Source organism: Microcebus murinus, chromosome 2 (genome assembly GCF_040939455.1).
Source record: "Microcebus murinus isolate Inina chromosome 2, M.murinus_Inina_mat1.0, whole genome shotgun sequence".
Classification (NCBI taxonomy): domain Eukaryota; kingdom Metazoa; phylum Chordata; class Mammalia; order Primates; family Cheirogaleidae; genus Microcebus; species Microcebus murinus.
The window spans coordinates 103,000,692-103,014,589 of NC_134105.1; the positions used below are offsets into that span (position 1 = coordinate 103,000,692).

General features: G+C 47.0%; 1 protein-coding gene across 1 annotated transcript in view; it reads left to right on the plus strand.

Moving 5' to 3' along the window:
- IL6R (interleukin 6 receptor) overlaps positions 1-5,373 on the plus strand; it is a 49,226-nt gene extending 43,853 nt beyond the window's left edge. The window contains exon 10 of the mRNA XM_020284964.2: positions 1,573-5,373. Within this exon, the coding sequence (XP_020140553.2) occupies positions 1,573-1,819 (247 nt within the window). The 3' untranslated portion in view covers positions 1,820-5,373. The remainder of the gene's footprint in view (positions 1-1,572) is intronic.
- Positions 5,374-13,898: the final 8,525 nt, after the last annotated feature.

Genomic DNA, 13,898 nt, shown 5'->3' on the forward strand with positions numbered 1-13,898 from the left:
TAAAGTAACATTCTGCAGATTTGTTTATCCCATTTTTTTTATGACCCAAAGGTCCAGCAGAATGTTTATTCCATTTGAATACCAGGCTGAAAGCCAGTGGCGGACTTGGAGCCAACTATTAATTATTTATCATAACAAGGACAGGAATAGCCTGTCAATATGAAAAGGAACCCAAGGAAAATCCCCCAAATCGTGTTTTTAATATCGGTTTCCCTTCCTCCCTTGAGGCCCTTCCTGGAGTAACTGGAGGTGAGGGGGCCTCCTTGCTCCCACTTTGGGTTTGTTGGAGGCAGTAAGTCAGCCTCGAAGTGGGAAGCAAGAGAGAGGAGGTGAGGCTGGGCCCTGGCTGCCCGGCTCTGTGAAGGGCCCTTTTTTTGGTGGGGACCTGGCGGTACCTTTGAAGATCCATATCACCAGCTCATCTTTCTTTGAGCTGTCAAGTGACTTTTCTCGGTTCCTGAGCCCTGGCATTGGGCCCAGAGTGGAGCACTGTAAACGAAGCTGCGATCAGAGAGATGTCTATCTCCTTCCTGTGTAACATTGGCTTTCCTGTCAGATGAGTCAACTTGTGCCCCACGGTGCCCACGGCTGAGTCTGTGAGGACTCGCCAGCAGGGCGGGAGCGGACCCGGAGGCCTAGGGAGAGCTGGGGAGGACGGGATGCAAGACGAACAGCGGGGCTGTAGGGTGAGCTGCCCTTTCCCTGCTATTAAACCACAGTTGCAAATCATCTGCCTCTTGCCAGCCTTAATTTGCTGAGAGGCCCATTTTCCTTCCCCACTAAAAGAACACTTTCTTCTTTCTCTTTTTTAAGAAAGTGGATTTGGGACTGATGATGGTACCTAATGGTACCTAATTAGTAGGTACCATTGGTACCTAATGGGCAGCCTCTGCAACGGGACAAATTAGGGGGTGGTCAAGTGAGCTTTTGGTGCTATGAAGGGACACTCATGGCCATGCACACCTTAGTTTTCTCACTCATGAAGTGGGCCAACAGTACGTACCTATTTTCCTGGGGTAGTTTTTGAAACTCACCAACTCTCCAGAGTATTGCGAAATCACTGGTGATTTAAAAAAAAAAAAAAAGCTGATGGGTTATCACTCCCCCTTTTTTTTTTTTTTGAGACAGAGTCTCACTTTGTTGCCCAGGCTAGAGTGAGTGCCATGGCGTCAGCCTAGCTCACAGCAACCTCAAACTCCTAGGCTCAAGCAATCCTATTACTTCAGCCTCCCAAGTAGCTGATACTACAGGCATGTGCCACCATGCCTGGCTCATTTTTTCTCTATATATTAGTTGGCCAATTAATTTCTTTCTATTTATAGTAGAGACGGGGTCTCGCTCTTGCTCAGGCTGGTCTCGAACTCCTGACCTTGAGCAATCCGCCCGCCTCGGCCTCCCAGAGTGCTAGGATTACAGGCGTGAGCTACTGCGCCCGGCCAAGTTATCACTTCTTTGAGCTGAGACCTGGGCGCTCCAGGCCACCAGGCAGCCAGCTGTTGTTGTTTTTCACTGTGGGTTCATCGCAGGGGAGCTAAACATCTGTGTGGTTTGTCTTTGTGTGTTTGTGTGAAGGCTCAAGAAGACATGGCAGCTGAAGTCCCTGAAAGAAGGCAAGACGAGCACGCACCCCCCATACTCTTTGGGGCAGCTGGTCCCCGAGAGGCCCAACCCCATCCCAGTGCTCGTTCCTCTCATCTCCCCGCCGGTGTCCCCCAGCAGCCTGGAATCTGACAACACCTTGAACCACAACCGACCAGATGCCAGGGACCCACGGAGCCCTTATGACATCAGCAACAGGGACTACTTCTTCCCCAGATAGCTGGCCACGTGGCACCTGGCAGGCTGGGTGTCGGGCACGCCGGACCGTGTGGGTGACGGAGCACAAACGGGCTTAGCAAAAGACGCTTCCCACTGCCGTGCCAGCTCATCTCAGGGGTGTGGAGCCTTTGGCTTCACTGTTACAGAAGAGCTTCGCAGAAAGTTCTACGCTGGATGAAAAATGACTTCGCTTCATCTATTCAGAAGGAAGAGGTGGTTGGATTTCCAAACCTCTCTTGCCAAATGCCCTGCTTAAAGGTGTTAGAGTGAACTCAGGCCACCGTGAAGACAGCCACGTCGAGACTCTGTTGGACACTCAGAGGGGCGAAGCCAGGGAGGCCTCCGTGTGGGGAAGCTGGTCGCCTGTCCCGCCAACACCTGTCGGCAAGCTGTACCCTCGGGCAGGTGGGACAGGTGTTTCCAGCCAGAGACAGGTGTTTCCCCCAGTGGCCTCGCTCCTGGCCCACTGTGCCCGTTCACCTTCCAGCTCAAACTCTTGAAACCCAAGTGCCTTTCCAGTTCCATTTTCTAGGCCTAAGGATGGCTTTTTACTTAAGCCACAGAGGCGAGGGGGGAAGAGGCTCTCCCCTGCCTTCCTTCCCCACACTTGAAAAACAGCTGGGGGTGGGTGGGTGAATAATACAGTGTCTCAGGGCCTGATGGTTTTAAATGGAATTATAATTAGTTCCTCATTAGCATTTTGCTAAATGTGAATGATAATCCCAGGCATTTGCTGAATACAGAAGCTACTGTATTGGCTTTGGATCTCAGGACTTCTGGAGGAGACAAGCAGAGATGAGGGGGGCAGGGTCTCCATGGTCCCCTGTGGTGGGGGAGCCGAGGAGGCTGCAGCCTCTGAAAACCAGGGTTCTCTGTCCCCCCCTACGGCCCCCACAGGAGAGCTGGTGACTGAGAGGGCTCCTGCCAGTGCGGAAATCAAACGGTTTCACCCCAGCTTTGTTTTTTCAACTGAACTTGAGTAACTAAGGAAGACAATGTGAAAAGAAAAAAAGAACCCGGCAAGAATGTATTTCGATTTGGTTTTTAAAAAACTGCTGACTATTTTTTTCTTCCAGAGTGTGGAAGATCCAGTACTGGCTGGGTGTCAGTGTGTAAATAACATAGTATCTTCGTTTAGCCCAAAACTGAAAAGGGAGGAGGAGAAAAAAAATTTTTTCCCTACTAGAGAAGAGATTCTGGTTTCATTCTGTATTTTGTTTTTGTCTTAAAAAGCGGAAAAATAGCCTGCGTCTTCTCTGGGGGAAAGCAGCTGTGACTTCACAGCGCCCAGGCGGGTGCAAAGGAAAGGGTGTCTCAGTCTCCCTCCCACGAGTACCAGGCAGGGGCCTAGAAATTTCCCGCCTCTGGCAGCCAGGGCCCTCCGTTATCAAAGAGGAGGTTCTTTTAAAAATCCCTCACCTCAGCGCCTTCCTCTTTTTTTTGTTTTCCTGGAGTTTGATTCAGCTCAGCTAGAAATGAAGCACCGGCTAAATGTCTAGCTGCGACATCGTGACTAACCACTTCAGCTGAATTTCTGTCCGGGCTTTGAACATTCAGTGATGTCAGTGGTTACCCAGACAGGCGCCCTCGGGTATTGGGGTATATCCCAGCGTGGAGCTGTGATTAAACTCAGTCATGTAACCACGGACCCAAATTTTACCAGACCACACAACTTTTCTAGTGGTCTGCCCTTTCAGAAAAACCGCCACCACCCCCACACAGGTGCAAAAGGATGAAAACGACCATGTTTTATTTATTGTTTGCTGAGTTCAAGCTGTTGCTATCTTGAGCAAGTAGGGATTTCCATGATTTTCATTGCTGGCTTTGTACATTTTCGACCCTGTTGCTGCTTCAGGCAACTCATCTTAAGTTGACAAAAGTCAGGCAGGTGTTCATGGTGGTGTTTTTTTTTTTTTTCTATAGAAAGTTTCTGGGACTTGAACAGCAAAAATGCTTGTTAAAGGGAAATATTAAAAATGAGAATCTGCATGAGAAAGGGTGATTCTGTGCCCACGGTTAATTCTTTACACCGTTTTACCCGCATGTAATATTACCAAAGCCGGGCAGAGCGGTGCTAGTGGAAGATGTGAAATCCAGATAGCTCATTATTGCCGAGAGCTAGGCAGCTTTGATCTCCAAATTGTTATTGCTTTCATTATTATTGTAACGGAACTGCCTTTTTTTTTTTTTTGTATTGAAGAAGGTTTTTTTTTCCCTTTCATTTTTTTATAAGCTAGTATAAATGAAGGAAGTGTTTGTCCTCTCTGGGCTGGAGGCTTTGCTCATTGTACACAGGTATATAACCTAAGCTTTAATCTGTGGTAACTGAGCATGTGTCTCAGTCCACAGGTCCTTCTTACCTGTGTTTCGGCAGCACACCTGCCACCTTGTATCCTCAACAGTCTGTTACGCACCTAACACCTGCAGCCCTCTGCCATGCAGCCAAATGTGAAATGTTGGGACAGAGACAATTTAAGTCTGATAACTTATCCTGCTGGGTGGGAAAAGTAAAAAAATATGCTGGTTCAAGGTCTAAGTTAAAGTGATCTCATTAATTCTTGTAGCATTAATGCAATATTTTAAAAAATATTTCAAGGGCGTAGCATTGGATGTGTCTAGGAGGCCTTGGGTAACTCTGAGACCGCTTTGCTCTGATGGCCCTTGCCCTTGTGGCTTGCATGCCCGGCTCTGAGCCAGCTCACGCCAAGTCTCCGGCGGTTCCCTGCCATCTTGGGAGAAAGGAAGCTGGTCACCACGGTATAGCTAGGATCTGCTGCTGGCGCTGGGCAGGGAGCCCACTTGGTGGTGAACAGAGCCCAGTGGGGCAGGTTGGGAGTGGTCGTGGTTTGTGGGTTTTCTGGAGAATGTTCAGGAATGTCTTGCCCAACTGCTTTGCTGAGCTGTATCATCTCATTGCGGGTCCTTAAGGCTGACCCAGTTGGGGAGGATTCTGACACTCAGCTTCAGGTGGAGTTAGTGGGAAATTGTCTTAATTTGGAGATGCAGGGGCAACCCATGATCCACTGCGCCGTGAGCCCCACACCCAGCTCTCCCAGGCAACAGTCGGCACAGCTGCTGGTGGAGGTGCAGGCCAGCCAGCCGGGTTCTGTGCCAGGTGCTCCTGAGCGTCCCCTAAAGGTCCTTCCAGCCTCCTGTCCTCAGTGTGCCTGGGCGCCAGCGCCAGGGGTTTCTATGGCAACCTGAATGATTATTAAGGAACATTGTCAGTTTTATGAACATATGCTCAAAAGAAGAACTACTTTGGAAGGAAAGGATGGGAACAGCATGTAGGAAGGCTGTTAATTAATAGACTTTATTGGATGGAGGTCCTATCTGTTAAATAGAATACCTCACCTCTATGCTGTTTTCTTGGAGAGAAATAATAGTTTTAAGGTTTTTGGTTTTTTTACCTAATTACCTGAAAGCAAATACCAAAGGCTGATGCCTGTATATTATGTTTTTCAATGTTTTCTTTTTACCAGCTATTGTACATTTAAGGTGAAAATTGTAAATGTTTGGAATAAATGATTTCTAAAAACACACTATGAGATGTAATTATGGTGTACTCATCTGTTTCATTTAAGCAACGACGTGCATGATTAATGAGGAGAAAGGAGCAAGGAAGGATGGGTAATTAAGTAGGACTGTTTTGGGGTGGGTTTCCCCTTAATGCAGGTTTAAGGTACCTCTGGAAAAAAATGAGATAAGTTCAAGAAAGATGTAGCAATTTCTCAAAAGGCTTTAATTATGAAAGTATTTCCCAAAATGAGTCCCTGGATTTCTGGAAAGGGGTATGTGTGCTTCTGCCACGGTTACTGTCATCATGACCAAATGACAGACAGGTGGGGAAGGAAAAGGAAGGGCTGTTATTCATCAGAAGAGTGTTTATTGGGGTGGGCGTGCTAACAGGATCACAAAGGCCACCCACAACTCTTGATCTTCAGATAGGCTGAATCCGTCTCCTATTGAAAAGGATCTTAGGTAGGAAAAACTTGGGACACAGCCATCCAGATCTTCTAAACAGAGGAAAAGCCATGTGATGCCTCGTAGGTAAGAGTTGCTGTGTAAACAGTTCAGGAGGAGAAAACTGCAGGGAAGCCTGGAAATTATGTAACTCAGACTGAAAGTAAAAGTGTGAGACACCCGCTGCTGCTTGACCAACTCCTGGGGAGTCTGAGGAAAGCCACAGGACCCCCTGGGAGGAGACACTGTATCCTTCAGGGCACCGCATTCTCCTCTTTTGAGGTTGGTCCTGGTCTTGCAGAAAGTGACACAGGAACCGGCAGTACCCTTGTGGAGAGGGGGTGCGGGAGTGGGCACAGCAGCCAGGAAATGGAAGGAGCTGTTTCCCTTTCTTTGCAGCACCACTGTCAGGGTGACATGGTTATGAAGCTCTTTCCAGAAGAATCTGGGAGAGCAGATGGTGATTTTTGTAGAGGATGGCAAGGAACACTCAGTTATTGGAACAACCCCATAAGAAAGCATTTTCCTTATTTACTGAGGCACAGGGAAACCAAAGCTTTCTGCAGATTGGTAAGAAGTAGGGTCGGGGCAGCAAACTGCCATCCTGCAGGGGCAGAGGCCTTTAAACTGTTAAGACGCAGCACTGTGCAAAGGCTGGGGTGGAGACTTGGGCAGAGTGGTGGTGGGGGCAGGGGTGGGCCTGGGCGTGGGCATGTTGCTCAAGCAATCGTGAGCAATGACAGCGAGCCCTGTCCTGTCCTTCAAATACTGATCCTTAGTCGTTAAAATGAAAGTCTGTCTTCTGCAGACGTATGTCACTTAAAAAACAAAACAGGCCGGGCGCTGTGGCTCACGCCTGTAATCCTAGCTCTTGGGAGGCCGAGGCGGGCGGATTGCTCAAGGTCAGGAGTTCAAAACCAGCCTGAGCAAGAGCGAGACCCCGTCTCTACTATAAATAGAAAGAAATTAATTGGCCAACTGATATATATAGAAAAAATTAGCCGGGCATGGTGGCGCATGCCTGTAGTCCCAGCTACCCGGGAGGCTGAGGCAGAAGGATCACTGGAGCCCAGGAGTTTGAGGTTGCTGTGAGCTAGGCTGACGCCACGGCACTCACTCTAGCCTGGGCAACAAAGCGAGACTCTGTCTCAAAAAAAAAAACAAACAAACAAACAAAAAAACAAAACAAAACAACACTACTTCAGCCATGTCCTATTTCACACCAAAACGGTTTTAGGTAGTAACCCAAAACATGAATCAGATCAAGTTTTTCAGCAGAATCACAAAACATACCACAGATGCACGTAATATTCAAGTAAGGGTGTTCCTTCTTATAACTTTAAATTACTTAATAAAGCTGCCCAATGTCCTCAAAAAGAAAAAAAGTAGCTTACTGCACAATGGAAGCCGCATTTTCGTATTTCATTATGATTCTTTTGAAGAATAAAATTTATCAAGAGGGCTGCTGTATTCCATGTTGGTTAAGCTTATGTGTTGCTCAATAAGAGTGTTTAAGTGCTGGAGTCTGTGACCAGCAATAGATGAAGAGAGAATTAAGAAGCGGCGGAAGACAGCGACCCGCACACGGCCCTCACGCGGGCGGCACGCCGCCCTGCGCAGCACGAGCGCACGTGGGCATGCAGTGGGGTCGCCACGGTCAGCCCGCCAGAATCCCGTTCCCACCTTTGCCCTCCGGGATTCCAGTTCGGTATGTGTGATGTGGAGTCCAGAGAGCTAAGTGAGCTGCCCAGACGGTTCCGATGAAGGTGGCCACCAACCCTGGGAGTGACACGAACTGCGAGTTTCCGTGACGGGGCAGGTGCTGTGGGCGCAAAGGCCAGGCTCCAACCCCGGACCCTGGGGATCAAATAGCAGGTGTCTGACTGCATGCGTTTAAGTGCCACAGGTGATTCTGCCATGCAGCCAGCTTTGGGGATCTCTGTGCTGGGGACCACAGGGTTGGAAGTAAGATTCTATAGCAACATGCTGCAGTGGCTAGTAGTTAAAAACAAAATCTACAGGCAGCAAAGAGGTAACCACCACCCCTACTGGTTACCTAGAAGTCCATAGTCCCTTTATGGTAGAGATGATGTATTAAAATCAGCTGATACTAATTGTTACCGCTTATTGACCGTCTACCGCCGTGGCCCCCAATCCCCGGGCTGGGGCCCAGTATGGGTCTGTGGCCTGTTAGGAAACCGGCCGTGTACCACTGCCTGAGCTGCACACCACCTCCCCCCACCCATGACACCCCACTCCCCAACCCTTGGTCCGTGGAACAACTGTCTTCCATGAAACCTGTCCCTGGTGCGAAAAAGGTTGGGAACCGATGCCCACCATATGCTTTATAAACAGGGTCTTTTTCCTTATCCTAATGATGCTGCGAGGTAAGTATGTTCACCAGTTTACAGATAAGACAACTGAGGCTTATACTGGTGAAGACAGCAGTCCACGATGCCCAAACCTAAGAGGCTGAGCCAGACTCCAGCCTCGGTTTGCCTGGCTCCATGGCTAGGGCTCTTTGCTCTTGCCATGGGGCTCAGGGCCCGCCCCCCACACCAGCCACTGGTGGCCACTTCGATGGGCCTCTCGTCCTAAGCCCTTTGCTAGGCCAGCTGCGCTCACCTGTGCTGGGTGGATCCTAACCCACTCACCCTCAGGAGGAGATGGGCCTGGAGTCCCTGTTCGGCTTGTCAGGCCTGCCGGCGTGAGCAGGGGCTGGAAGCTGAGCCACGGGAGTCTGAGCAACATACAAAGGCAGGATTCTGGGGCTCCCACAGACAGCTCCAAAGCAGCTGGAGAAGATGAGTCACAAAGGGCAGGGGCACAACTAAAATGAGCTCGGTGCTCCTTGATCAGGGGCCAAATCAAACTCCTCCTTCATCTCTGTCCACACCTGGGGACTGTGTGCAAATGATTTGGTGTTCTCTTGCTGCTTCACTGGTACAAACTGGAATGAACTTTCTTCAAAATCCTCAAATCGTACTTTATGGTGTGGACGCCTTATTACATGCACTTGCTCTGAAAGGATGGTCACCGCATGAGCGGTGCTTCTCTCTGGGTAGAAGGGTTCATTCAAGGAGTATTTACTGGACCACTGAGCCCTCAAGGAGTTGGCAGTGTGCCCAGCCAGCTACACAGTTAATAAGCAAATGCTGTCTCTGGGGGCAAATGACTAGTCTGCTCTAGGGAGTCAGGGAAGGAAGGGAAAGAAGCAGAAGAAAAGGGTTCCAGAGGGTGACTGTGTGGCTCCTCCTGGCAAGGGGCCTGCAGCAGGCAGAGGCTTGCCCGGGGTGGGGGTGGGGGTGGGGGTGGAGGGAGGCCTGCCTTGGACATGCGCTATATTCTAAGAGCATTTAGGAAGTCACTGAAGACCAGATTTGCTTTCTTTTTTCCTTTACACATATTAAAATTTTTTTCATGAATATTATGTTTTTATAATTAAAGAAAACTTAATTTTTATTTTTTTTAAGAGATAGGATCTCACTCTGCCACTCAGGCTGGAGTGCAGTGCCATCATCATAGCTCACTGTAACCTGGAACTCCTGGGCTCAAGGGATCCCCTCAGGTCAGCCTCCCAAGTACCTAGGACTACAGGCATGCAGCACCACGCCCAGATAATTTTTCTTATTTTTTTGTAGAGACAAATTTTGCCCATGTTGGTCTCGAACTCCTGGGCTCAAGTGATCCTCCCACCTCAGCCTCCCAAAGGGCTGGGATTACAGATGTGAATCACTGTGCCGGGCCTGCCATTTTCCTTAACTATCTTTTAAGTAAAGCACGTTTCTTACTTAGCAACAACATACTATTAATAGTACCTTGATAAACTAATTGGCTTTTATATGCACATCAAATAATATATCTCCCTAGATTAATTCAAATTAGCAATCCTATTTTTATGCACATAAATCAGAAGGCAATCTGAATCATTAAAATGTCATGTAGGAAGCATTTTAAGTTTGAATCAAGATAATACATGAGTCACAATGTGGGAAAGTGAGGATGGTGCCACCTGTGGGTTTGGAAATGACCCTCGTGCCTGAGAGTGAACCTCCTCTAGGTGTAAGGCATGCTGTTAGAGCGCGCGCTGCCTTCAGGACTTCAGCCTACCCAGTTCTCCAGGTGGAGCCTCTCCCAGCAGGGCAGATGCTGCATAGGCCCATGGACAAGATCTGCCAGACCCAGCCCAGCTCTGTCCTGGAGGTGGAGATGGATTCCTCAAACCCGATTCCTATCTCCCTTGCCCGGAGTCCACGTGGCTCATCTGCTGGGAGAGAACACGTTGGTCGCACAGGGCAACCGGAATGTCCCGTCTGCTAGATGCATTTCCATTGTAAGGTAACAGGCTGGCATTCTGGATTTTTTTGTGTGTGTGTGGTAAGAAATACATAACATTTACCATCTTAACCATTTCTAAGTCTACAGTTCAGTAGTGTTAACGAGATCCACATTGTTATGCAACCAAACTCCAGAACTTTTTCATCATTCCCAACAGAAACTCTGCACCCCTTAAGCAATAACTCCCCATTTCAACCTCTCTCCAGCCCACGGCAACCACCATTCTACTTTCTGTTTCTGTGAATTTGACTATTCTGGGTACGGCATGTAAATGGAATCATATAGTATTTGTCTTTCTGTGACTGGCTTAGATCACTTAGCAAAGTGTCCTCAAAGTTCCTCATGTTGTAGCCTGTGTCAGAATTTCCTTCCTCTATAAGGCCGAAAGATATTGCACTGTGTGTAGGTACCACACTTTGTTTATTCACTCGTCAAGGGACTTGCTTCCCCTTCTTGGCTATTGGGAATCTGGTTTGTTTTTAACTTTTTCACTTGCTAACTAATACCAAGTGGCTGGTTTCTTATCGCTGCCCCTCTAGTTTGACTGATTATGTTCTTCAAAAGTGAAGAGTTCGGCAGGTCAGGTTCACTCTCTCAAAGGGACAGGACAGCAATTCAGAGCCACTCTAGAATCAGACCTGGGCTGCAATCTGGGTTCCACCGCTTACTCTGTGACTGGCCCAGGATGAGTTACTTGATTGTTTCAAGCACCAGCATCCTTATGTGAAAAATGAGTCTCCCACCTGGTTCACTGAGTTGGAGAAGATTAAAGTGAAATGTGTAATGAGAAGCATTTGTTTAGCAGCACACCTGGTGCGTAGCGAGAGTCTGTTCTCATCACTTACATCTTGGCTTTTCACGGGGTCAGAACCCAACATTCAATACCCAAACCCTGGGCTCTTACAAACATGTGTTCAATCTGAAGTCTGAAAAACACTTCTCTAATTGCTCTGTGGGAGGGGTGGTGGAGGGAACATTTCTCAATGCAAACTTCCTTTTCTCTTACACACAGATGGAGAAAAACAACAGGCACTTGTACCACCTGGTGGCAATCCATATAAATGTTCAATGGAAACTAAAAACTTGATACTGGACTGAACCTCAGATGAATTTACTTGTGCATTTCTAAATAGTAGCTTCCAACAGTGGTTCTCTATCATGGCTCTGAATCCAAATTACCTGGTAAAATTTTTCAAAATATATAGATTTTCTAACTTCACAACAGAGCTAAAGCATCAAATCCCACAGACTGGATGGGGCCATTTGTAATAGTAACAAACAGTGATAAAAACAAAACCAGGCCGGGTGCGGTGGCTCACACCTGTAATCCTAGCACTCTGGGAGGCCGAGGCGGGTGGATTGCTCAAGGTCAGGAGTTCGAAATCAGCCTGAGCGAGACCCCACGTCTCTACTATAAATAGAAAGAAATTAATTGGCCAACTAAAAATGTATAGAAAAAATTAGCCGGGCATGGTGGTGCATGCCTGTAGTCCCAGCTACTCAGGAGGCTGAGGCAGAAGGATTGCTTGAGCCCAGGAGTTTGAGGTTTCTGTGAGCTAGGCTGATGGCACGGTACTCACTCTAGCCTGGGCAACAAAGTGAGACTCTGTCTCAAAACAAACAAACAATAAAACCAGAGCCAAATTTTGGTACCTAGAGAGGGATGAGAACAAGTGTAATAACTGTCTACTCAGGGAGAAGATGGATCAAGGGAATAGAAGTAAAATGTCACTGTGTTACTATTTTATGAATATTTGGGAAGGAAAACATAATATGAAGGGCTCTAAAGGTGAACTGAGGAAAAAAAAAAAAAAACGACCAGGTCTGCCAGTTATGTTCAATCATGGTTTGCTTATACATTTCATTAACAGTGACTGCTGATGAAACTCTGCCATAGCTCTTACCACAGGAAATCTTTTTTACATTTTATGAAGGAAGGTGATTCTCAAAACTGAATTAAGGCTGGGTGCTGTGGCTCATGCCTGTAATTCCAGCACTTTGGGAGGCTGAGGCAGGATTGCTTGAGGCCAGGAGTTGGAGACCAGCCTGGGCAACACAGCAAGACCCATCTCTAAAGATAAAAGAAATTAGCCAGGCGTGGTGGTGTGCACCCATAGTCCCAGCTACTCGGGGGAGGCTGAGGGCAGGAGGATCACTTGAACTCTCGAGTTTGAGGCTGTAGTGAGCTGTGCTACTGCACTACAGCCTGGACAGCAGAGTAAGACCCTGTCTCTTTCAAACAAACAAACAAACAAACAACAAAAAACCTAACTGAATTGGCCAGGTATGGTGATGGTTCATATATATAATCCTAGCACTTTGGGAGGCTGAGGTGGAAGGATTGCTTGAGGCCAGGAATTCGAGACTGGCCTGAGCAACAGTGAGACCTCATCTCCATAAAAGATAGAAAAAAATTATACTGGTGTGGTGGTGTGTGTCTATAGTTCCAGCTACTCAGGAGGCTGAGGGCAGGAGGATCACCTGAGCATAGGAGTTGGAGGTTGCGGTGAGCTAGGCTGACGCCATGGCACTCTAGCCTGGGTGACAGAGCGAGACTCTGTCTCAAAGACAGAAAAACCAACTAACTGAATCAAGCAATACCACTCTAATTTTCTTGGTATGTTTATTTAAAGTTACATTTCAGAGTAAACCACCTTCAGTAGGGTGTGTAGCCTATAGTGGGTACTGCAATACAACCAGAAATTTTATAAAATGTTTCTGATACAGTATAAATTACTAAGGCACTACAGACAGGCACTTGCATTACATACAATCTTCAAATATTTTTAAGAGTTAAAATTATGTATTAGTTGAATACTAAAATGTTAAAGCCCCTGACGAAATAACTGAATGGTTAAGAACTTCACAAAATGAGAAGCCTGTCTCAATTATCTATTGCCAATACATTCATTAAAATACAATTTAAGATTCTAAATTATACGATCCATCCCTAGTCCAGGGGCCTTGTGATGATAGTTGTGTTAAGCTTCAGATCACCCATTCTGCAAGAAAGGACATATTTCAAGATGGCAACTGCTGTGTCATCATTTTTCCCTTTACGGACTGTATCAGAAATCCTTTAGAAAACCCTACCCTTCAACGCACAGCTTGTTTCCCAACTGCAGTTTGCTCTCTTTCCATTAGATGGCAGTAATACACCATCTTTCTTTACACAGGGTCCGCCATGAAGGCAAAGTTGAGGAGAGGGCCAAGTTTCTCTTGGTTAATCCAAGTTAGCGGGATACGAAAGTAGGAAATGAGAATGAAGAAGAGTCATTCTAAAGAGATCACCAGCCCAAACTAGTGCTGGTTATGGAAAATAAGAAAGAGACAACTAAGGAATGAGAGATGTCTGTGAGAAAGGTATCAATGAAGTCCCACTAAATATCAAGTGTGCAGAGGAGACAGGAAATGAAATCTACACATCACTGCGTTCTTCCCTCTAGACTGAAGGAAAAAGGAGGCATTAACCTTTGACTAAAAAGGGGTATTTTAACAGACTAGAAAGTCCACCCTTATTTAAAAAGCAACTGAAGAGTGTCTCATAGTTGTTCTTCTGAATTAAATATTAAGATGTATCTAATAACAGCAGCCAATAACATAGTAATAACACAGTTAAATAATCCAATTAACAAATTAGGACTATTTCCCACCTGCCTCAAAAATTTCTGGCTGTCCCTCTCAATTATCTGCCGCCTCCCTGTGAACTAAAATAAAATCTTAAGGACCCCCCCAGCTGACTGAATGGACCTTCTCTTGGCCAAAGGGACCCCAGAAAT